The sequence below is a fragment of the Rhizophagus irregularis genome, chromosome 31 (genome assembly GCF_026210795.1).
Source record: "Rhizophagus irregularis chromosome 31, complete sequence".
Taxonomy (NCBI): Eukaryota; Fungi; Glomeromycota; class Glomeromycetes; order Glomerales; family Glomeraceae; genus Rhizophagus; species Rhizophagus irregularis.
The window spans coordinates 1,877,823-1,894,105 of record NC_089459.1 but is presented as its reverse complement, the minus strand read 5'-3'; the positions used below and the strand labels follow the sequence as shown (position 1 = coordinate 1,894,105).

The 16,283-nt window shown below is 25.4% G+C and overlaps 2 protein-coding genes across 2 annotated transcripts; one reads left to right on the top strand and one right to left on the bottom strand.

The window, feature by feature from the left end:
- Nucleotides 1-2,638: 2,638 nt before the first annotated feature.
- OCT59_022520 (uncharacterized protein) lies at nt 2,639-3,637 on the bottom strand (the record flags this gene model as incomplete). The annotated part of the gene is made up of 1 exon (XM_025325423.1): nt 2,639-3,637. The coding sequence occupies one exon, from the start codon at nt 3,635-3,637 to the stop codon at nt 2,639-2,641; it is 999 nt and encodes a 332-aa protein (XP_025181292.1).
- Nucleotides 3,638-7,759: 4,122 nt separating this feature from the next.
- OCT59_022519 (uncharacterized protein) lies at nt 7,760-8,392 on the top strand (the record flags this gene model as incomplete). The annotated part of the gene is made up of 3 exons (XM_025316158.2): nt 7,760-7,762; nt 7,851-8,238; nt 8,343-8,392. The coding sequence occupies 3 exons, from the start codon at nt 7,760-7,762 to the stop codon at nt 8,390-8,392; spliced, it is 441 nt and encodes a 146-aa protein (XP_025181293.2).
- Between the last annotated feature and the right edge of the window lie 7,891 nt (nt 8,393-16,283).

Genomic DNA, 16,283 nt, shown 5'->3' with positions numbered 1-16,283 from the left:
ATTTTCATTTATGAAATTATATCATGGTATGATTGTTTTTTTTTCGTTTTACCACCTGAACATCATCTAAGAATAATATTTGATGACTAATATTACGTAAGACGGCATTTTTGCCCCCTTAAAATTTTTTTATACTTGTGCTTGAAATTTAATGAAAATTCTTAATATTTGAAATTTAACAAATGTTAACTAATATCTAATATATATAACATTTTAATTAAACAGATTTTTTTTATTCACATTGTGTTTTTTACTATATTTATATAATTTTTGAAACCCCGGAATGACTTTCATTTTCATTAAAACAAGGAATTTGATAGATTTGATCTTTTTCCCGCGTTTTCATACATAATCCATATTTGTTAATTTAATATATTTATGATTTGAAAGTAAAAGAGATATCATTTTAATATCACATCAAAATACTTGTGTGTGATAATGAAAATTTATTAAAGAAAGGTTTCAATGATCGGTTATTTAGGTTTTCACACTTGAGTTTGTGAAACGATGCAAAATGCTGAATTTGGGGGTTGATAGAAGAAACAAAAATGACTTAAATTACCCTTTAATGATTTCCTTTTTTAGTTCTATAAAAATGATACCTAACACTTTTTTCGTTAAACGCATGGAATCTTTAGATAATAATTCTTAATAAGCTGACACATGAGTAATCGGGTACATACCTTTATTAGTTCAAATATCAGTGATTAATCGATTTTTATTGGATGAAAATTTTTGTTAAGGCTGAAATGAAAAGGTCATGGGTTTCAATAATATGGTTAAATGAATATACAGTATATATGAATAATGAATCTATTATATTTTATATATTCATATATGAGTCAAATTTTATATACGCTTATCAATTTGATATGCTCGGATAAACTGAGAATAGTAAGAGAAATGGCTGCATGGCTGCATGGTATGTTGAGAAAATAATAATATACGTTACGTTATCTATTAATTTTTTTGGTTCATTCATTCAACGTCTTTTTTGTCACTTGACATGCGTGTATCATTCGTGTGAAATATCTAGATTTAAGCTAAGCGCATTATTGAACGATTTGGTCAACTGAATAAACAAATGGATCACAAGTACAAAATTTTTTTACATGAATAAAAATCAAGAGGGTATGATTAGCATGTGAACCCTCTTAATACCTTGGTAAAATTTTTTTACGGAAAAACATCTATTTGTTATTGTTGGTTTGTGTAACATGCACTTAAACATTTTCATCATAACCATGACTGACTTTTCGGTTCTCGTGATTTTTTTCTTTCAAATTCTTTCCTTTGTGGAATTTTTTGTTTAAGGAATTTATGGTTTACCTTAATATAAAAAAAAATTTTTTTTTTTCTTTGTCTCAAAAAATAATAAAATTTTTTATGAAGAAAGATTAATTGTCACAAAAAAATACTTAAAATATATCTATTATATGCGACAATTAGTCAGGTGATGCATAATGCTTAGTTATGTAGTATGTCATATATATTTATTATTCTATTTTATTATTCTATTTTTCCTTAAAAAAAAAAATTTTCAAATAATACGGAATTTAAATTCCTTTCAGTTGACGTTAACAATCAAATATAGTTAATTACCTTATGTAAAAAAAGATCTTTATTTTTCTTTTTGAAAATCAAGCATAATCGAAAACTTTAAAAAAAAATGTATTACTCTTAATAGAAATTTGTTAGAACGAATAAGATTTTAAATAATATCTGAAACAATTAGGAAAAAATAAAAATAAAATAAAAAAAAAGAAAAAGGAAAGTAATAATCATAAATAATCATTATAGTAAATAATTATTATCTATTGTCTTACTTAAGATGATTCTTTTTTTTTTTTTTAAGTTTTTTTTTTATTATTGTTGTATAAAAAGAATTCTATAGAAATTTTTTTTTTTTTGAAAAAAAAAAAGAATTTTAAGAATTTTCTTTCTGGAATTTATTCAAAGAACGGATTTCACAAAAAAAATAATAATTTTTTTCGTTGTTCCTTTTCTTAATAATAATAAATTTGTGTATGTGTAATTATTTTGATTTGTAATAAATTATTCTAATTATTCTCCTTTTTTTTGGTAAAAAATTATTCATTTATTCTTTATTGAATGTTTTTTAAAAAAAATCAGCACGCAAAAAAAGTCGCGTTTACATTGAAAAAAAAAAAAAATTTCCGAAAGGACAATAAGGACAATTTAAAATTAAATTTCCGTGCAAAATTTCCAACCAATAAATATTTCGATGGGTTTCACACATTAAATAATCGAATATCTAGAAAACATAAGGAATATTAAGAACAATAAAAAAATAAAAAATAAAATAAAAAAATAAAAAAAAAAATAAAAAAACAAAAAAAAAACAAAAAAACAAAAAAATAAAATAAAAAAATAAAAAATAAAAAATAAAAAAAATAAAAATAGTAAAATTTCTCAAAAAAAAAAAAAATTATCAAATTCTTTCTAAAATTCTCTAAAATTGAGATTCTAGAAATGTAAGACTATATATTAAATGAATATACATTTGTATAAGCATATTTAAAATAGATAAATAGATTAAATAGATTAAAAATTTCGAAATATTAAATATGTAAAAATATGTAAATAATAAAAAAAAGATGGTTTTTTCAAATGTTAGTTAGAATTGGCGGTTACAATAACCAAAATCCAAATTACATATTTCTTCATAATCAAGTAACGAACAAAACTCAGTAAAATCAAATGTATCATCCGACGAAATTTCTACATGAGTTTGACCAATTTGACCAATTTGATCAATTTGATCATTTCTCATAAATGTTCCTGTATCTGTCGTTTCTCTTTCATATAAAAAAGGTTCATTCGTCATTGTGGAATCGTCATAATTAATTGTAGTATTCGTATCATTTACAAATAGATTCAATAATTCTAAATTTTCAAAGTATATTCCCGGAGGGTTCCAGTTAGATGTGGTAAATCCAAGTAAATATTGTTCAGGTAATGTAAATTGTAAAGAATTTGGATCTTTACTACTTTCAGCAGGAACCTCAAATTCTTGAAAATTCTCCATGAAAGGCATGAAAGGAGGAAATGTTGGAGGCTCATAGTTATAGGTGTAGCTTTCTGGAAGTTCTGAAGTTGGGGTAATATCATTAAAATCCAATGAAGGAGTATTCTTATTCAATGGTTCATTTAATTCATGTGATGAAAAAGAAGAAGTAGAAAATCGTCTAATTTTACGATTACGATCATTGCCATGATGCATTATAAATGAGGGAGCTCGAGTTTTTCTTAAACAATCTTTAACTTTTCCTTCTAATAAAATGAAAGCTTTTTTTAAATCTTCTGATACTACTGCCCAAACTGACTTGGCAATCTGACTAACTCTGCCCACATTGGAAGGAGGAACGTATTTAACGGACTGATTAAAAAACATCCGGAAAATTATGAACGAGTTTGGTGCACGCTTTGCACTTTTTTTGCATTGTTTTAGTACTTGCTCCACGGTTGGAAACACGAAATCAGAAAGTACGACGAAACTTCCCTCAGATAAATAAAAAGTGATAATAATATATTGACCGTCACAATTGAAGTCTTTAACTAAGTACGGCAAAAATTTATGATTTTTGTTTTCTTGATTATTAATTCTTTTCGGCATTTTCTTTTTGTTTTTTAATTGATTTTTTAAAATATGTTTATATATCAATATTGTGTGTTAAAGAGAATAGTGAAAGTAGAAGACCTAGGATAGCATTAACTGCCCATATTTTATACTTGAAAATCGTGGCACGTGCCCATTCATTTTTGGAACTAATCTTTTTTTTTTTTTTTTTTGATTTAACGGAATGGTTACTAATTATTTTAAAATAATGGTTAAAAAGTAATTTTAATGGGGAATCAAAAAATAAAAAGGATCTACTTACAATCTATTCGGTATATAAGCCTCGTGGCGCGAGACCTCGCATAATTTTTCATGTCATAACACTTTCGGAATAGGTCAAATAGGTCACATTTGCTGCGAAAATAAAAAATAAAATAAAATAAATAAATAAATAAATAAAATAAAATAAAATAAAATAATATAATATAATATAATAATAAAATAAGATAAAAATAATAAAATAAAATACGTAGTAATAATAATAAATAAATAAAAATTTTAAACAAAGAAAAAGGTCACGTAAATAAACATCACATAATCATAATATTAAACCAGTATTCAAACAAGAATTTTTATTTTTGTTCTTTAAAAATGGATATAATTTGGTTTTATTAATTGGATGAGATAACACCGTATATGCGACTACTATATTACTATTACAAAAAAAAAAGAAAAAAGAACCCATTAAAATTACCGAATAAAGAATAACTTTTTTTTATCGTACAATATTACTTTCAAAAACATCCCTTTTTTGTATTATCAAAAATTTTTTAAATGATCTTTCTAATTAAATGTTTGTGTAATCGCATTTTTTTTTTGTTCTAATATTTCCGATAGCGGGATAGCAGGCGCGGAGTTCGGCAGTCAACATATTATTATTATTATTATTTTTTCTTTCTTTCTATTTTTTTTTCCTGATAATACGTGTGGGAAATTTTTAAACTTTTTGAATTGCATGAATCGCATACCGTTGAGTGAATTCTGACGCGTCCATGACGAATATATATTCGAGCATATTATGTAATCCGTGACACCCATAATTAAACCCTTCGTCTACCTTTAGACCATTTACAAGACAAAAAAATGTAAAACTACTTACATGTGACTTTTTTTTGGTTGCAATGTAAATCAAAGTAAATCAAAGTAAATCGAGAAAATAAGAGTAAAAAGTTATATTATAAAAAAAAATAGATATATTTAAGTAGTTAAGATTCATTTTTTTTTATTATAAATAATTATTTAATATTTGTTCTAATGAATTTTTTTTTCAAAATTTCATAAAATTTATTAAATTTATTAAAAAAAAATGTTTATTATACTAGAAGAAAATAAAAAATTGAGAGAGAGAGAGAGAGAAAACTACTCTTTTAACAAGAAATAAAATTAAAAAAAAAATTCGTTCAAATATTCCGAGGCCTGATGTTCTTTTTATAATGTAGCATAATAATTCATTTTAAAAAAATACAAAAGTCATTTTTATACAGTTATTCTACGTAATCTACGCAATCAGATTTTGGACGATCAATATTTGATGTTACGAAAAATTAAGGGGCTGTAAGTTTGTTTACAAAAATTTCCAAATGAAACCTAAATTTAGATATATGTAAATGAGATGGAAGTCATAATATTAATATTAATTAACTTTAATTACTCCATAAAAAGAATTTTAGACAATAAGAATCTTTCTGATTGACATTAAAAAAATTAAAAAATTTACTAATTAGAATAAAAGTTTCCCGAAAAAAATATTTATATTTTTAGCCCATCATTTAATTGTCGTTTTTGCTGATATTAAAAAATGAAATCATGGAATTCAATAATCCGGTTTTAATGTTGGGGTAGTTATGTATCCAAAGATTCCTAAATCCCCCGTTTGTGGAAGGTAAATCTCTATTAATTTAGAAATACGGATATACGGGTTGTAACGGCGATCCCTGGTAAATATTATGTTACAATGAAAGTATTTTAACGAGTCATATTAAATGCATAATTCTTTTTTTTTTTATTTGAACAAAATGAAAGATTTTACTATTCTTCTCGCTTGTCATAATAAATGAAGGGTTTAATTAAAATGAATTAATTGAATTAATTGAATGAATAACAGATAATTAATTAATGCAAGCAATCATATAAACAAATAAAAATATATAGAACGTGAAACATATTAATAAAATTAATCATCACATCCAATTATTCGTTGCATTCGTTGCGTAAAAAAAAAAATGATTACGTAACCATAATAGTTTCGACGAATTCGACGTGCATTTTTACTTACTGCGCTACGTACCGATTTTACCGATTTTTTTTAAAAAAAAAATACTTTTTTTTTCAGGTTTTATGCTTTTTATATAAGTTTTTTTTTCAAGTTTTTAAATGATTCTCCTTATTGGATTCTTTTATATCAATTTATGGAAAATTGTACAGGTTTACAAGAAAGGTCATAAGAACACATTCTAAAATACATTATACAGTATTATACGTATATTTATACGTATATTATATATTATACGTATATATTATATACGTATATATTATACATTATACGTATACATTAAACTTATACGCGTTATTCTTCATGTAACTTACCCTTTAAAATTTCAAAGTTTATTAGCAATGTTTCCTTTTATGGCCCTTCCGTCTTTAAAAAAGAACCTTCTTACCGTGTTACAGCATTTAAATCTCTTAGTATTATTTTAGTTAAACTAAGTATTCGTTTCATTCGTTTCAATAGACGAGAATAAACAAATGGGTCATACCATTCTCTCGTGTTTCATTTTTCGTTAGTTAAATAATGATTCTTATTTTAATTGGTGGATTTTTTTTTTTGACACAGTGTCAATACTTACCATTATTGGGTTCCTTTAATAAGTCATGCGTTATTTTATAAATATTTACATACTAAAAAAAACCATTTTCTTTTGTTAAATAACATATATATTAACATTTTTGGATCGTTAAAAAACAATGATCAAGCTGTTGTGCAAACACATGATCTTATTAAAACGCATATCCTCATGAAAATTTGGTGCCTGGACCTTTTTTTTATTGTTATATTCCATCATGTGACATCTATATTTGTGACGGTGCATAGCATAAAGGCTCGTGAAATTTGCCTGCATCTGTTAATGCTGTATAGAAGAGAAAATTGGAAGAACGGACGGAATAGCTTTCCGTACTCATGTGAATGAGAAATAAATATTTGGATACATGGTTTCGTACTCACATTTATTGAACGCGCTATTAATAATTATTCGTGTAATGAAGGAGGCGCTGTCACTAAAAAAGGGTGTCAGAAAAATGTCAAAATTCTGTAAGACGTGCTGGTAAATATATGATTTAAATGAAGTAGAGTAGTATGAGTGTATGACAATACGTACAAATCACACAAAAAAAAAAAATATAATAATCACCTAAAGATTTGATTCACAGATTTTCAAAGTACTTACTTTATTTACATGCAAGGGATTTCTAAATAATGCTACGAATATCTTTCTTGGCATCCTATAAACAATAATGAATTATAGAAATTAATTAGATTGTTCAATGATAATTGAAACATTTTATAAAAGAATATTGTATTATATTTTATATTTTATATTAAGTTTGTAAAATATTTGGTGGGATATACTTTCGGGTATAGGTTATTAACTGTACCTCTTCACAGTCTGACAGTCTCACCAATCCAATTATCACGTGATGAAAAATTTTCCAATTTTTGAACTTAAAATTTTTACTTGATAGTTGATTAACACCTTCCAGAAACGACTTCCAGCAGCGACTTCCAGCAGTGATTTCCAGCAGTGATTTCCAGCAATGATATGAATTATCAACTACATGTATAAAATTTTAATACCATATTAACTATAATTTAATAATGTTTAGTCCCATATAATATATACAACAGAGGTTCATATCATACTTATTCTTCAAAAATGTCACTTGTACTGCGGACCTGCGGTTTCATTAAAAAAGTGGCGCAATATACTTTTTTTTTTTTAACTCGATCATTTTAATATATTAAATGATGTTGACGTAGCTTACTTAAATTTTTGACGTAATTTTTTTTCATAAACAAAAAAATTATTTTTTTTTTCTCTCTCATTTCAAAAATTAACTAAAATGGTAAAATATAACAATTAAAAATAAAATATTAAATAAATATTTCAATAAGTAAAAATAAACATTTCAAGACTTTTTTTTATTTCTATAGGTACGACTTACCAACTTTGTTGCACGAGAAGTTACGGAACTTCGAGAGATACTCATAACTATTAAGGAAAAGATTTTAACTGCCAAATCTAATCTTCAACCTATTCAAGAAACCATTCATAATATTTCATTTAATCCAAATATTCAAGTTGATTATCATGCTATTCAAAATGATATTCAAGATGGTATTCAAAGTATTCAAAATGATATTAGAACTATTCAACAAAATATTCAACAAACTATTCAAAGGATTGATCAAGTTTTTAATCCTCAACATAATGATTTTTTTCAAGATATTCAGACTGAAATTCAAGATATTCAACTTGGTCTTCAAGAAATTTATAATGGACTTGAAAATTTTCATAATGAATTATCTGAACTTAACCAAAGTATGTATAGGGGTGACTTTTTTTTTTTAATTAATTTGATTATGATGTACTACCAAAACTACTTTTTTATTATGATGAGTAACCATATAAATTTCATTATTTAGATTTTACATTAATAGTTGATGCAATTTTATTAGCCCAATTGAAAATGTAAATTTTCTAATATTATGTTTTGCATTTTACGGTTTAAAAGTATAATTTAGCAAGTTAAAATTCTTAATTAATGGCTTATTTACTTTACGTAATCAATACGACTAAGACTTATTCATGGCTTATATAAAGAAGATTTAATTACCCAGATACAACTTTTTCCTGATACCTGCAATAATTAATCTAATAAATCAAATAAAATAAACATTATATATATGAAACCAAGGTTTGATGAACAAATGAACAATGTTTTTTAAAAGATACATATATACATGTTGTACATGTTGCCGAAATAATTTTTTTAATTTCGGACCAATTTGCATAACCCCACAGTGTGTAAACGTAATCATCTGAAATTAATTTCGATCTTATTGGCAACAGGTTTGTGTATATTTCGGACACACCCCTGAATTATTTTGTATTACCATTATCTATAAGAGACGAAGGTAAATTAAATTGTTGCCAATAAGACCGAAATTATCTGAGAATTTCTCTATATTCTCTGGGTTCTGGCAAAAATTTCTGCCAAGTTTCAGTTGGCCACTCTCGTACACTCGTACACTTTGGAGTTACAAAGCCGAAATTGGTCCGAAATTAAAAAATTATTTCGCCAACATGTATATACTGACTCATACATCGATAACCTAAAAATTTGACAAAAATTATCTTTACAAGAATTGATAATTTAGAACATACAGTAATGTTGGTGTTTCGTTTCGTAGATTCACAAATATTGAATCTTTTTGTAGAATCCAATGTAATGTTCCATTGTACCATCAATAAAGTATTGCTGAAGTTGTATATATTTTTAGGGATCAATAATTTAGTAATTTGGCACAAATAAATTGATTGTGATGTATATGAATCAGTAAACTGTCAATAAAAGGAGAACTGTAGATTCGCCGGGTCGGGTGTAGTGAGTCCTAGCATCACAGTAACTGATAAAACTGATAAAACTGATAAAAACAACAGAAGCAGATTAAACCACTTATGATGTTATACAGCTTTTTGAAGTGTACTACAAATACAAAGAAATATATTGGATTTAGTAAGAAGTCCCTATAAAAAATTTTCTGGATGAATGATCATTTTCTAATTTTACCCCAGAAAAACTCAGACATGTGATCAATTTCTAAAAAATTTTTTATAAGGAGTAACGTTCTCTCGGGTAGTAATTTTGATCAAAATCCAAATATCAAATTGTCTACCTAAGGGGATACTTTTGCAGGAGGATATTGTGTGCAGTGCTGTACGATAATGGTTAATACGAGGAGTTGTGACTTTGAGATAACCTCAGAGTTGTGACTTTGACAATTATGGACGACTTATAATAACGTGCACCATCAGGAATTTGTAGATAACCTCCGGAACCTCCGGGTTGTGACTTTGACTAATTATGGATAACTTGTAATAATGTGCATCATCAGGGAATTTGTAGATAACCTCCGAGTTGTGACTTCGTGACTTTGACAAATTGTAATAATGTGCACCATCAAGAATTTATAGATAACCTCCGGGTTGTGACTTTGACAATTATGAACAACTTGTAATAACGTACCTCATCAGGAATTTGTTGGTTGTGATTTGACTAATTATGTATAACTTGTAGTAATAGTCATCAGGAATTTATTAGATAACCTCCGGATTAGTTTGCCGAAGTAGGATTGTTATCTGTAATTGCTTAAATAATTGTTTATATGATAATTTTACTATAAATTTTATTAAAATTATAAAAATTTAAAAGTTGGTTTGGGATTTGCCCAGATTTGTCCAGGTTTGACATGTTGACATGTTGACATGTTTGTCCAGAGTTTGAGATTATGGCCGGAGTTTTTTCCAGTTTTTGACTTTGGGGGTTTGCATTTTGAAAATTTAGGTTTGGGCGGCAAGTATAATTATAAAGTGTGATTAAAGTGGGTTTGTTGTCTCCTGCTAACTTTTAGTGCTTCTCTTCATGGGAATACTCCTTTCTTTCTTGCATCTATACTTGATCCAAAATTATCAAAAAGCAGCAGAAAATGGAAATATAAATGCACTTAGATCGTATTCTGAACAAACTTATAAGAAACTATCATCGGTTTTAAGATAAATTTGATAAATATATATTACTAAGTTGAAGAAGTTGAGTTACGGTAGCTGCGATACGACAAACGTTGCGTGGACTCAGGAGAAATCTTATCTTGCACATTTGTGCATAATAATATTTGGAAGAATTTGGTCCAGAACTTTTTCAATAATATGAGTATAAACCTTAATAACTTAAATAACATTGAAAGAAACTATCATCGGTTTTAAGATAAATTTGATAAAATGTATATTACTAAGTTGAAGAAGTTGAGTTACGGTAGCTGCGATACGATAAACGTTGCGTGGACTCAGGAGAAATCTTATCTTGCACATTGTGCATGATAATATTTGGAAGAATTTGGTCCAGACCTTTTTCAATAATATGAGTATAAACCTTAATAACTTAAATAACTTGAAAGAAACTATCAGATAAATTTGATGAAATGTATATTACTACATTTTTGCTTTCTTCGGAACTTCCAGCCTTGAGTTTACGGTAGCTGCGATACGGCAAAAGTTGCGTGATTCCGCAAGTAATATCGTAAACCGGTTAGTTTTCACCAAGCAAAACATTTATTGTCATTACGTCGCACCAAATTGATTCAAAGAAGTCTGGGTCAATAAATTAATAAATGTTACCCTAACAGTTCGATCTACAAACCTATGTTTGGTTTGTCCTTGCTATTTTTGAAGTCTTGGCAAAAAAAAGTATACAATTTGTAAAGATGCGAGTCATGTGACTTATCTAAAATATTTTCAAAATATTTAAAAAATATTTAAGGACATCATGTGAAAGGTTGTTGAATTGCTGACAAATCCAACAAAAACCCTGAACTCTAAATTTCATATTTTTGGGTTATTACTAAACATTTCTAGGAAGTTACCATTTAAATTTGCAAATGGGAAATAGATGTAACTATCAAAACTTTATTATTAACATTATAAGAGGTTATCATTTAAAATTTGTAAATGGAAATAGTTCAATAAGAGATGCAGCTGATGTAACTGACAAATCAATTACAAATATTTTTTTCACCTTGTTTCATAAATTAAAACCAAATTGCTTGCCAAGACAACCGGCGATTTAACAAGAGCAAATACTTGTTATTCCATTGGTATCTGAAATATTCACCGATGCTTTGGAGGGAGTGTATTTATTAGAATAACAGTTGTATGACGTACTGTATACACCGATGGATTATATACTTCTTTTATACATTTTTTTATACCGATGGAATAATTTACTAAAAAATCCATCAGTGTATACAATAAAACCGATGGGATAATAAATACCAGACAAGGACCTGGACCAGGACTCTGACCATAAAAGTAAAACAACCGGAGGTTTAATTGAGTAAAAAAAATATATATATTATTAATCACTCCTTAAACATATTCACCATATTCAGTTATTTTTCCAATTCAGGAAAATTAATAAATTATTTGAAATATTTACTTGATAGGAAACTGACATCTTAATTGGTTTATATTAAAAAAAAAAAAAATCCATTTTTAAAATTCCTTTTGGTTTGATCATAAGGTGGTAAACAAACAAACATGTGAAAAAGAATGATATCATGGGAAAAAAAAATTGCTTTATTTTAAAAAATCATCTGATTTGACTGCGGATTTAAAATTGTAAATTTAGGTAAGAACTTTAAAAAATATGTTTATTCATTGTAGCCGAGTTTCTTTACCTAATTGAAACTTTAAAACCAAACACATGCTTAAACAACAACTTACGTATAGTGAATTACAAATTAGATTATCAAAAAAAAAAAAAAAAAAAAAAAAATTATTTTTTTTTTGACAGCTCAATTATTTCCCCGTGTATTACAAAAAAAAAAAATTTTTATTTTTTAATAAAACATCTTTTATAGAAATAGAAGAAAAGTTGAAATCATAGGGAAATTTCATTATTAACATGCAATTAGTAAGCCCAGGGTATAAAAAAAATTTTTTTGACATTTGACAGGTTTGGGGAAATCAGTTAAATCAAATCTTGGCCTTTTAAGTAGATCAATCACGCGAAGAAATACTTAATAACATAAAGCAAACGTGTTAAAAATGACATATGATATGATGTATTTTGAAAAAAAAAATTTATATGCAAGGATCATGCAGTTTGTAAGCGAAATTGTCATACATTAATTGAAATAAATGTTTTACAAAAAAGTTGACCATTAAATGTATGAACATAAATATGTATTCTTTTTTAAACCGGAGGATGATCTCCTATGGGCTAACAGGTATAACACTGCCTTCTAACATAATAAGTTAGGGCCGAACCAAATTAATAAATATCTTACTAATTTAAAAAAATTTTTAATACAAATTTAAATCTAAGCCGAAACGCATATAATCCCGAACATGTAAGTTTACTAATTTTAAATCCCGTTCACGCAAAAATACTTTATTTAGTAGGAATAATGAATAATGAAAAAAATAATAATAATGTACAAATATTATATACTGGGCGGTGATATATTGTACATTTTTTATTTTAAGGTAAGCCGGTGATATATGTAAATACCGGTATTATATTAAATATATTATATATATATTATATATACAAGTCATCAAATAGATTATCTATTATTTTTATCTTATCTCTTTTTTTTATGTAATAATCACATTTTTTTACTTTTTAATATCCCTGCCGATAGCTGCTTATAAAATATTATTATTTTAGGTTATTACTTAATGAATATTCTTTGATTTGATTGAATGTATGTATCATGTTCTTCCCTTTAGCCTCTCATGAGTCATTAAAGAAAAAAAAAAAAAATTTTTTCTTTTTGTAAAAAAAAGTATGAAAGTATTGAAGTATGACAAACATTAGCCAAATAAGCCAAGAACGCCTAAATTATTTCAACCCTGAAAATTGACATAATTATATTGTTTAATATTTATGGGAAAATTTCAAAACTATTTATTAATAATAATAATAATAATAATATGTACCTAATTATTAAAATCGTAATCGTAATAAAAGATTATGCAATATTGATTTTGAACTTGTTACAACGGGTTTTACAAAGTTTTAACTAGATTACCAGGTAATTAGAATGAAACAAAATTACAAAAAGTACAAAAAATAAAAACTTCCAAAAGAAAAAACTTATATCCAATCATTAACAAATAAAAACATTTGATCATTTGAAACTTGATTTGTTTAAAATTTGTTTATACCAAGTGACCCTATAATAATTTTAATAAATTATTATTGTGTTACATTTGAATAAAATGGTTGGTACGATTTGTTTTGAATTATAATTTTTCATTGTTCTCTCTTTTAAAGAATTTATAATTTTTTTTTAAACCAATAAAATTTTCAAAGTATACAATTCAAGTTAGTACATGCGGTCATTAAATGAAAAAATGAAAGTCCATATATGAAAATATAAAGAAATAATTTCATTAAAGGATATAATATGAAACCGAAATTGGTCCTCTATGATATCATTAATATTCCATTGTTCTTTATTATATAATCAATAGTAGTAATAGTAGTAACAGTAGTAAATTGTAATAATAGTAATATTGTAGTAAATAACGGAGTATAGTAGTAAGTACATAGTAATTATAGTAATTGTAGTAATTATAGTAATTGTAATAATTGTAGTAATTGTAATAATTATAGTAATTGTAATAATTGTAATAATTGTAGTAATATTGTTAGATACTGTAGTAATTGTAGTAATACTGTTCTAGTTGAAGTAATACTGTTTTAGTTGAAGTAATACTGTTTTAGTTGTAGTAATACTGCTTTAGTTGTAATAGCAGTTCCTACTATAGAAGTTATAATAATATTTACTATAGTAGTCCAACTGTAGTTGTAATAATACCAACTGTGGTAGTAATTATACCAACTGTAGTAGTAAATATCTTTTATTATTAACTTTCAAAGTTAATCATCTCATGAAGTAAGTACTTCGGTTTCGGGTTTTCTCTTAATTAATTTTAGATTATAAGATCATATCATTAATATTTAATTATTTAATCTTGATTATATAATTTTATTATTATAATTCTCGGTAAATCTTTGAGTTAAATATAATAAATAATATATAATAATAAACCTCCCTTTTTTAATCTACATGTAACTTACGGAATTTTAATAAATGTGCGATTTGTAGGTAGAATGGATAAACCAATACAAATATTACTTTAATTAATGTGATACTTTTTTTTGTCACCTTTTTTTTTCGGTATTTTCATACTTTTCGATACTAAAATACAAAAGTACAATAAAAAAAAAATTACATAATAAAATGTGACCAATATTTATCGTATGATAACATTTTAAAAAAGAGGACCAATCAAATTGAGATCATGTGGGTAATTTTTTTTTTTTAAAATAAAGAAAAAAACTTGGATTAGTTAATAATAAAATATTTTAAGGTTGGGGGAGTTATAATGTATGATCCCTGCATTTGTGTTACATAAGACAAAAAAAAAATTCCAACTCTCTGAATTTATTGAAACTACCAAATAAATAAAAAAAATACGTAAAAAATACGTTTAATAAATTTGTACAAAAAAGGGGAAAGGGGCGTTTATGATTTTAATTTCTTTTTCTTTTTTCTTTTTTCTTTAATGATGATAATTTTTTTTAAAAAAAAAAATTTTTTTTTTTTTTTTTTTATATTTCTTACCAATAACCCGTATTATATTATTATTATTATTTATTATTATTTATTATTAAATAATATGGAAATTTTTGAAATATTTTTTCGAATTCAATTTTTATCCTTCCTTCATTGAATTTTTTTTCATTCTAATAATAAAAAAAAAAGTTCTTTTTATAATCCATTAAAGGCTTAGAAAAAAATAAAATAAAATTTAACTAGTAAAGAATGATATACTGCTTATTTATGAGTTAAAAATGGTTTTATTATTAATAGGTTTATTATACTTTCAAAAAACCCTTATTTGTATAAAGTACTGAAAATAATTAACCGGCCGATTAAAAAAAAAAAGGAAGTTGGCCGAATCTTTAGAGAGAAATGGATTATCATTCTTAATAATAATAGTAATTTCGAAAAAAAAAAAAAAAAAAAATTATAGTTAAGGGGTTAAAATAGAAGGAAAAAAAAAATATAGGAGTTAAAAATTTTCTTTTTGTTTGATATACAATTCCTTTCTTGGCAAAAATATTTTTTTTTTTTAGTAATATATAACGCCAAGAGTAAAAAAGTTTGAATTGGGCTTTAGCATTTATAAAAACTACCGAATATCTAAAAGTAATTTATAATTTAAATGTGATAATTGTGATGATATACTTATAGTAAGTAAGTACTATAAGTACACATAAACAGGATATTAATCCGGTCATCTAAATGAATAAATAAATATGTTCATGTTATTTATTATTATTATTATTAAAAAAAAAATTAGGTAATTGCATACATATATTAGAAAAAAAAAAACCTAAATATTATATATCTCGAAAATATTGATTTACAGTTAGTGATAAACAGCATAATAAATAATTGCCTTGACCAACATAGATCACATACCATGAATTCTCTCTTTAAAAAAAAATATATAACACAATATAACACGTTATAAAATTATTATGTAAATATGTAAATATAAATCATCATCCAATCCTTCGGACTTTTTTCTTTTTCAAATATCTCGCATTATGATACATTTCACATATTTCAGCCCCGTTATATATATAATATATATATATATATATATATGTTGATGATGGATGCATCACATAACATATCCCATTTTTTTATGTGGGAGTTAATGGGAGTTAATGCGTTATTACATTACATGAATGATATTATCATTTATATATTATGAATTGGGGG